We start from the raw sequence: 9,177 nt of genomic DNA, 5'->3' as shown, positions 1-9,177 counted from the left end.
ACAGAGAAAGGTAGATGATAGACAGACAGACAGACAGACAGACAGACAGACAGACAGACAGATAGATAGATAGATAGATAGATAGATAGATAGATAGATAGATAGATAGATGATAGAATCTGCTGAGTTCTTTTAGTGTTGCTCCTATGCATATGTGTTTAGGGCTAACCACTAGGGACTGGATAACCTAACAGAATTAGGTTATCCCTAGAGGATACTGGTAGATTCCCTGTAGCTCTTCATCTAGGGGTGGGGCCTTGTGAGAGCCCCTCCCTCATCCATACCAGCACATCAACTGGTGCTGTCACTCAGGGTACAACTTTTTTTTTAATGTCACCTAATGCTAAATTATTGCAAATGGTGAATTTAGGGGTGTATTCTGAGCAATCCTGACACTGCTCAAGGCTTCTTCAGATGTCACTGAGTACACGCTCTTCTCAGACTAATATTGAACTACCACCTGCCCTTTATCTCTTTCCTCCTCCCGAAAGTATCCAGTGGGCTTCTCAGAGGTTCCCTGGGCTATGGCATCACAGCAGATTAGACACAGATGTAACCAGGGAAGTCTGGGAACCTTGCCTAAGCAGGAGAGTAAAAGCATTTGCAAGAAGGTAATGCAAGGTTACATCCCCTCCTTTATTGTTATTTTAGAAAATATTATTATTTTCCATAAAAATACGGTACTGTGATAGTGATAGGTCCGTTGCTACTACTTTTAAGGATAAATATTCTAAAAGTCTGAAGTTTGTAACTAATGGAAACTCACGTTAGATTTAACCCAGAAAGCTAGCTCTAGACATTCCCCACAATTTTTAAGGAAAAAGAGTGTGGTTAAGCACACCTCTAATCCCAGCACTTCAGGGCGGGAGGCAGGAGGTTCACCATGAATTAAAGGCCAGCTTGGTCTACATAGTGAATTCCATGCTAGTCAGGACTACACGACAAACATAAAGGATATAAAAAATATCCAATATTAAAAAACTTCAGAAGCATTACGTTTCACAAAGAGTCTATATTCCACATGTAATAATATAACAAAACTATACAATAATTTTTATCTTAAACTTAAGGAAGTTTTTGTGTGTGTGTGTGTGTGTGTGTGTGTGTGCTCATGTATATGAGCCTGGTGTTGTGGTAAGGGGTCCAGGTGCTCTCATTTTTTTTTGAGACAAGGTCTTTCACTGAACCTGAATATCATTAATTCAGTCAGATTAGCTGGCCAGTGAACTTCAGAGAGCCAACTGTGTCAGCTGCCCTAATTCTGGAGTTAAAAACACACACCGCCACATCCAGATTTTATGTGAGTTCTAGGGATCTGAACTCAGTTCCTCATAAGTGAACTGGAGCAAAACCAGGAGTTACAGCTGAATTATTTCACAGACGATAAACTAAAACAGTACAGTTTCACATTGGATGCTGTGACCAAACTAGAGCAATGCAGCAAATTAATCAGAAACCCAAGAGTGCCACGGTGTCAAAACTAAACTACAAATGCCACAAAGCAATGAGCAGTGAAGAAAATAGACTGCTTAGCAAAAACAAAGAGCCATAAGATACAAAGGTTTCTCCAAAAATCATTCCCATGAGGATGCCCAGAAGAAATCTCCAGTACTGTAAAAAAAAAAAAGAAAAACAAAACAAAACAAGACAAAAAAAAATGATGAAGGAAATCAAGGAAAAAAAGAATCAATCATAAAGTGCTGTTGACTAAAGCCAAAATGCCCCAAAAGAAAGTGCAGTGATATTTTGTTTGTGTTTTAATAAACAAAGCTTGCTTAGAGATAAGAGTGCAGAACTAAACCACTAGAGGCCAGGCAGTGGTGGAATACTCTTTTAATCCCAGGAGTCGGGAGGCAGAGGCAGAGGGCTCTCTGCTAGTTCAGGCCACCCTGGGCTATACAAGATTGAGCCAGTCTAAAAGAGAAACAGAGCCAGTTGGTGGTGGCTCACACCTTTAATCTCAGTACTTGAAAGTTTTTATTGAAAACAATTAGAGTTGATGCTACAAGAAGGGAAGGCTGAAAAAAGTAAAATGAAAGCATTTATAAACATGGTAGATGTTACCCTGTGTTCATAATCGGTCTATATGTGAATGGTCTAAATATAATCATTGAAAACAGAATACATTCGAAAACTGCCACTAATGTTGTAAATAAAATAGAGCCATTTTAGGGGCTGGTGAGATGGCTCAGTAGATGAAGACCCTGCACCAGGTCTATGCGAGAACCTGAGTTTGATCCCCATAAACTCATTAGGAAGGAGACAACCAGCTCCCACAAGTTGTCCTCTGATCTCAATATACACACTGTGTATACTTGCACACATACAATAAATGAATGTAATTTAAAAAAAAAAACAACCCTATGGGTGTAGACAGGTAAAAATGTCGCCCTTCCTCCTGCCCTGAAGTTAAAAAAAAATTAAAGCAGACATGCAACAAAGACAGTGGCTGGGGAAAATGTATTGCATTAAATGTATGTATCAAAAGCTAAGAGAGGTGTATATGAAAATCTTCTGAAAAATCAGGAGAATAAGAAAAACAATTTCATCCCAAATGAAAACAAAAGATGTAATAAAAATATAAGTAGAAATCTATAAAATTAAAATAAGTTAGCATTATCCTTACACCAAAGTGGTGTGGATATATATATATATCACACCAAAAAACTACTCCTTTGGAAAGATCGATAAATTTATCTTTATCTTTTTAAATTATATCTCTAGTCAGGTTAACAAGGAAAAAACAAACAACAAGACGCAAGCTATGAATTTTTCAGACACTGAAAGGGCGGCAGAGACGAGATAGAACAGTCATCCCGTATCTGCAGACTGGATGACAGCTGCAACAAAAATGACCAATGTATTTAAGAACAGAAACTACCAAAAGTCATGCTCTGAGAGACGTGTCACCCAAACACACTTGTAGTAAAGAAACTGAACCAGTAATTTATACCACCCCACTCCCAAAAGAGACAGCCATCTGTCGGCATCACTATTGGACTTGACCAAATTTCATCGGAGAAACGATGCTTTCTCCTCAGAACTTTTGCAGGACCAGAGGTAGCCTTGACTGAGTCACTCTTAGAGGGCAATTAGCTCCATACACTTTTGTCTTAATTCTTCTATTTTCCTTTGCAATTATGTATATGTGTGTCTGTCTCAGTGTGTGTCTCCCGCATGGAAGCACAGTGCCTGTGGAGGACTTAAGGGGATGCCTGGTCTCCTGGAGCTGGAGTCACAGGCAGCTGGAAGCTCCAGGACGGGTGCTGGGGACCCAACCCATGTTCACTAATAGAGCATTATGAACTCTTAACCACTGGGCCATCTCTCCAGTCCCTTTCTCTGTGTGTGTTTGTGTGTGTGTGTGTGCGTGTAAGGTAATATAATTTCGATCCATTTCTAATCACTGTGTAACCAGCAAAGATTAAAAAAAAAGTTAAAGGCGTAAAGGCAACACCCGTTCCCCACCTGCTTGGTTTTCATCACCTTTCCCTTCCTCCATGTCAGTGACAGAACTCCCGAACTGACCTAAGCCACACAGGAGGGCTCAGAGTGAGCTGTCCCCTCACTCAGACTGAGAAAAACTTGGCAACAGAAGGAATTAAGTTTTCACTTTTTCTAAGTGGCCATTTTTGGACAAAGTTATCTTTTAGAATGATAATTAGGGAGAGATGAGAGGCCAGAGCCCCTATGAGCCAGCCACTCCTACAGGAGCTCCCAGAAGTCCAGTGGACACAGTGTCAGTCCAGTTATGTGACAGGAGCAAGGAAATGAAGTGAGGCGAGTTGAGGTGGCTTTAGGACTCCCCAATAGCTAGCCAACAGCAGTGGCAACTGCTTGTCCCAGTTCTTAATCTCCTTGTGATCTCATTGTCTCATATTCCCGTGGACATATGGATCCTGCCTGAGAGGCCCTAGTAACACATACAAACATAGATCTTAGCAGAGACACAGGATAAGGAGAGGGGAAAGGACTTACCTGCTACTGGATCCATTGTCCCCTCCTGCCATCCCCTACACAGCTCTGAAGGTGCCCTGAACCAAGGATTGTACCACCTCTGAGCCTCTCGGATGTTCAGAGAGAACTCTTTCCAGGTCCTTCAAAGAGGAGAAAAAAGAAAGTGAAACCGCTCAGCTGTGACTTCCGTGGTTGCATTCACATATGGCCTTTCCCGGCCGTATCCTCCCCGCACTCCTCCCTCTCCACTCTGCCTCCACCCAGTCTCTTCCCCAGACTGGAGGAGCAAAGATAACTCAAGTTTCTATAAAGCCGAGATCCTTTTTTTTCACTCCAAGGAAAGGTGGGAGAGTCTGTCAGCTCAGGGCTCAGAGCTGTCTGAGGAGAGGTGGCTGCGGAAAAAGGGAAGGAAGTGTCTCCTTTGTCCTTAGCTGGGGTGGTGCCTGGAAGGACAAGGAAGAGTAAACTGTCCACAATCTCTCAGACCTGTGGCTGTCCTGGAACCCTATTGAGCCAGAGCTGTAGAGTTAGACCTGATATTTGAGCCCCAGGCTCGGAAAAGTCGGAAGGTGTGGCCTCCTAAAGTTCTTGGAGCTACACAGAGAAACCCTGTCTTAAAACACTAATAAAAAGGAAGGAAGGAAGGAAGGAAGGAAGGAAGGAAGGAAGGAAGGAAGGAAGGAAGGAAGGAAGGAAGGAAGGAAGGGAGAGTAAAAACTCAAATAAACAAACAACAAGCAGAAGACTGAAAATAGAAGTAAAATATGGTGTCAAAGACAAGGTGGATGGGGCTGAAGGCCTGTGCTGAATTCAAGGCTCAGACCTCTGCTGCAGAGGAAAATTTCTGACCTGCACCAACAGGTTTCAAGAGTACACTGATGAGCAAACGAAACCGTACACCAAAAAGTATACTTAATGAATATGTATTTATATGACATTTTCATACCAAACTTAGCTATGCAACAGTCGATCTGTGGTTACCTGGGGTCGTAGTCCAGGAGGGATTTTCTTTGTCAAGAATAGGGTCCTTTTTCAGACAGGGGTGGAGGGGGAGATGACCTGTGTCTTCCTTGTGGCGAAATTCACCAAAATCATCACTTTAGATGAATGTATTTTACATAGCTCTAAAACTGTGCTAAAATATATAGTCTTAATAGGCTCTCACCTGGTGTGAATGAGCAGGCGAGGCTTTAGCATTATTACTATACTCTTGAGTATGTTGGTATATAATGATGCCTTTTGTCCTTATTTACATCTGCCTACTGTAATAGCTTTTCTGGCTCTAAAGGAATCTTGGGGTGGGGCATTTTTCTGGCACACAAGCCTGCCCTCATGCCCCCACATACCCTGCATGAACTTGAACTTGCTGTTCTCCTTCCTCTCTCAGTCCCCATTCCTGGGACAGTCTGGGTCAAGTCTGCTGCTCTGATTGTGCTTGGCCGCAATGTGCCTATAGGTGCCTCCATAAGAAGACCAGAGGGGCTCTCTCCTGTGTGGGCTAGCCTTGGTCCAAATCTGAAGCCGCAGAGTCCTCATGGGGGTCCTGGGAGGAAGTTCTCCCTGTGTCAATACATTTGGGAAACGTAGCAGAGTTCCACAGAACTCTCAGTTGAAAGCTTCTCAAAGATCCTGCTTCAGGCTCCTCAGGGATCTTCAAAAGGCTGTGCAGCCCCAGTCTGCCTGGCTTCACCTGCTGGGGATGGGGTGGGAGTGGGATTCACTTCCTTGCCTTTTCTTTCAATTTTCTCCTGACAGACTCTAGGCATTTTAAACATGTCAGCTCTGGTTAGCTTTATTCTTGTTTCCAATTTGACGATTTCTAGCAAATTTATTCTCAATCCAGTTTGAGAACATTTCAGTGCTCCACAAAGATTAAAATGAGAAAAGATTAAAACGAGGCAACAGACTGAGAAGGAGACAGTGGAAACCCCCTTCCATGTTCTCAGGAGCTGGTTTTTAGCCTCCCCCGCCTGTTACTGCACTCCAGAAGGTCCTGGATTCTCAGCAGGGCCTCTGTAACCCAAAGTACTAATGCTGTTGGGGATTCCCTAGGCCCGAGGCAGGAGGGCGGGGAGATGGGGGGTTGGGGGAGGACACGGGGACAGAAGTGGCACACTCCCTTCCTGCTCTGTGTGCTGAGATCACTTTCGGTTTTCTTTTCTGGAAACCCAACGCGGCAAGGCCAGGGCAGCAAGATTTCCCAAAAGGCGTCTCCTGGCAGGGTCCAGGATCTCCTTAAAGCATCTCTGGCCGCTTTAATGAACCTAAGAGACAGGAGACAGCCCAGCATCCAGGTGCGTTCTGCTCTTGGGTTCTGCAAAGCTGGAGTCTTCATTCTTGGGGATCAGCTTTTACCTGCTGGACCTTAGGGTCCCCAGGCTGTCTCTTGACAAAGTAGTGTTTTCCAGAGTCGTGGGGCGGGTGCCTAGGACCTATTAGGAGGTGGATAAGGGGCCGGGAGGAGCGCGCAGTGGAAGCTAAGACACAGTTTCTTTTCGGGAAGTTAAAGACTGTTGGGGACAGTTTCCTGTGCTTGCTTCTAAGGTTGAACCCTGCATGTGCCCACGGTGGGTGGTGCCTTCAGCATCTACCAGGCATTTGCCTAATTTTGAAGCTAATGAGAAAGAGAAAAATACGGAGCATCTCTGTAGCCTGTTATGAGGTTTCGTTTTTTTTTGGGGGGGGGTGTTGTTTGTTTTGACAAATTTATGTTCATTTCCTTGAAATATATTCCTGTGCATGAAAATTCAAAGGGATTCGTATTTTAGGGTTCATGATGCGGATTACCAAATGAGGCAGGGAACCCTTGAGCTGGTTTACTTTTCAACCATTATCAGGGATTATGACTACCGTTTTCACTGTAGGCTGCTTTGATATGAATATGTACTGTCAAGTCGTTCCCACTTTCCTGGTTACTCCCACTTGCTGCGTTTTAATGCACTGATTGTACATGTGGCTTAGTTTATTGTTTTGTTTGGGCTTTGTCTTTCCTACTGTGTGTTTGCCTTTTTCTAATTTATTTGTAAGACCCTTTAACATAATAAAAACTTGGATGCTGGTGTCTATGAGATACAGTATCTTTTTTTTTTTTTTTTCCGTTTTCATTTGAAGACAGAGTTTCACTATGTAGCTCTGACTGTCCTGGAACTTACTATGTAGACCAGGCTGGCCTCAAACTCCACAGAGATTATGAGTCATTTTGTCAGGCTTGAGATACAGTATCTTGCAAAAAAAAAAAAAAAATTAGCACCAGGCAGACTCTGCTGTACCATTGATTTCCTTGGGCTTTGTTACTTAACCTCTCTGGAGTCTGGTTTTCATCATTTGGAAACCATGGCAGATGAGGAATGAGAACACTGTCACTGTCTTCAGTCTGAATCCTGTTGTATAGTAAGCCATCCTAAACAGAGCCCAGAGTGTGTATCCCTTCTGGACACCCCTCTCTCCACATGAGCTCTGTCAACAACTTTCTCTCACACCTGTCCTCGACTGCCAGGATTTTCTCAGGACTGAAGGCTGCTGATGGTACTTCCATTGTTCTGCCCTACAGTCCTGCAGCGGGTGATGATGATGCTCCTCATCTTCCTCCTCCTCCTCGTCCTCCTTGTCCTCCTCCTCTTCCTCCTCCTCCTCCTTCTCTTCCTCCTCCTCCTTCTCCTTCTTCTTTCCTCATTTTTTTCCCCTGCCAAGGTTAGGAATTTGGAAATTAGTAGAAATGAACAGGACTGCTTAGTTTGCCACTGGGATTAAATCCCTGGAAACACTCACTAATTACAGTTTAATATTCTATTTAACACAAGATGAAAAGGGGTATCCTTGTCTGCTTTGTGTTTAAAAATAAAACAAAATAAACTTCAGTGTTAGCTGGGGGCATAGCTCAGTGATAGGGCACTTACCAAAGAAGCAAAAGGGCTCAGTCCCCAGGACTGCCGAGTACCAAGAGCTCCCCCAAATGATGGCACTGTTTACTATTACTAGGGTTTCTGCTTTTACAACACTCTGCCATTGCTGTGTCACCTAGGAAGTTTTGGTCCTGTTACAACTGACTGGTTATTTCCTCATGATCTGGAAGTGGTCGGTTTTTATGAACATCATATGGTTATGGGAACAGGTACAGGTCTGTCTGGAAGAATGAGGTGGGTTTATAAATCCAAACGGTGACATCACTTTGACCAATCCTATTTTTCACACCGTTCCTGGTTTTATTTTGTGTCACCTGTTTTTGTAAAAATATGTTTTTTTTAAGTGTCTAAATATGGCCAGGTCTCTAGCTGCCCACATTTGGCGGTCCCTATTCTTGAGAACATTGGTACGGGATGGGCTCAGCTGCAGTGCGGTCATCTAGCATGAGAGTTACCCCACCCTTGTCTGCATTGGAGCTCTCCACAGCTACATAGTTGCAATGACAGTGAGCATCTTACATACTTTGTGAACTCAGGAAGCTACTACCAGTGAAATCCTAAGAACAAAGGCTGGACATAACAACCACTCAGGGAATAGCAGATATTTTAAAAAACAACTTCATGCTTGAAAATGCCTTTCAGGGTGGTGGCATGCTACTGTCTGTCACTCTCAGCCTCTGTGGTCGCTGGGCACTGCCTTTGTTTTCTGTATGCACAGATCTTTTAGACTTGGGTCTATAGACCACTAAGGGATGCTTGAGGACTAAAATAGCTACCTTCAAGTACTCATTCCAACGAGAGCAACTCCCCATACTCTGAACAGCCTCTGCCTCTGTCTCCTCAGCCTGCCTCTTTCCCCAGGATGTTCACTATGACAAAGGCCATTGAGGACGTTCTTCTCCAGCACTTCATTCAGACGAAGCTGGACATTGCCTATGCCATCAACAAGCCTTTCCCTTTCTTCGAAGCCCTCCGAGACCACTGCTTCATCACTGAAAAAATATACAAGGTGAGGCCTGCGGACCCTCCACAAGGCAGTCCAGTCCCCATTAAGTATCTTCCACTCATTAAGTATTGAGTTCTAGGCCTATAACCCACCAGGGCTTTTCGGTTTAGCCCTAGCTGTCCTAGACCTCACTCTGTAGACCAGGCTGGCCTCAACAGAAAACATTCAAGATCTGACTGTCTGTCTCCTAGGATTAAAAGCATGTGTCATCAAGCCTGGCTTCTTCTTCTTCTTCTTCTTCTTCTTCTTCTTCTTCTTCTTCTTCTTCTTCTTCTTCTTCTTCTTCTTCTTCTTCTTCTTCTTCTTCTTCTT

General features: G+C 43.7%; 2 protein-coding genes across 3 annotated transcripts in view; one reads left to right on the top strand and one right to left on the bottom strand.

Moving 5' to 3' along the window:
- The window catches only part of LOC126508768 (nuclear body protein SP140-like), a 39,028-nt gene extending 34,681 nt beyond the window's left edge, over window positions 1-4,347 (bottom strand). For both annotated transcript variants that reach the window (XM_050154173.1, XM_050154174.1), the window contains exon 1: window positions 3,979-4,347. In XM_050154173.1, coding sequence (XP_050010130.1) covers window positions 3,979-4,010 — 32 coding nt within the window. In that variant the 5' untranslated portion in view covers window positions 4,011-4,347. The remainder of the gene's footprint in view (window positions 1-3,978) is intronic.
- A 1,746-nt stretch (window positions 4,348-6,093) lies between these two features.
- The window catches only part of LOC126508771 (sp110 nuclear body protein-like), a 19,791-nt gene continuing 16,707 nt past the window's right edge, over window positions 6,094-9,177 (top strand). Inside the window, 2 exon segments of the mRNA XM_050154179.1 lie at window positions 6,094-6,251; window positions 8,704-8,868. Of these exon segments, the coding sequence (XP_050010136.1) occupies window positions 6,216-6,251; window positions 8,704-8,868 (201 nt within the window). The 5' untranslated portion in view covers window positions 6,094-6,215.

Source organism: Alexandromys fortis, unplaced genomic scaffold (assembly GCF_014885135.2).
Source record: "Alexandromys fortis isolate MF-2015 unplaced genomic scaffold, M_Fortis_MF-2015_v1.1 scaffold_40, whole genome shotgun sequence".
Lineage (NCBI taxonomy): Eukaryota > Metazoa > Chordata > Mammalia > Rodentia > Cricetidae > Alexandromys > Alexandromys fortis.
This window is presented reverse-complemented; position numbering and strand designations above follow the sequence as displayed.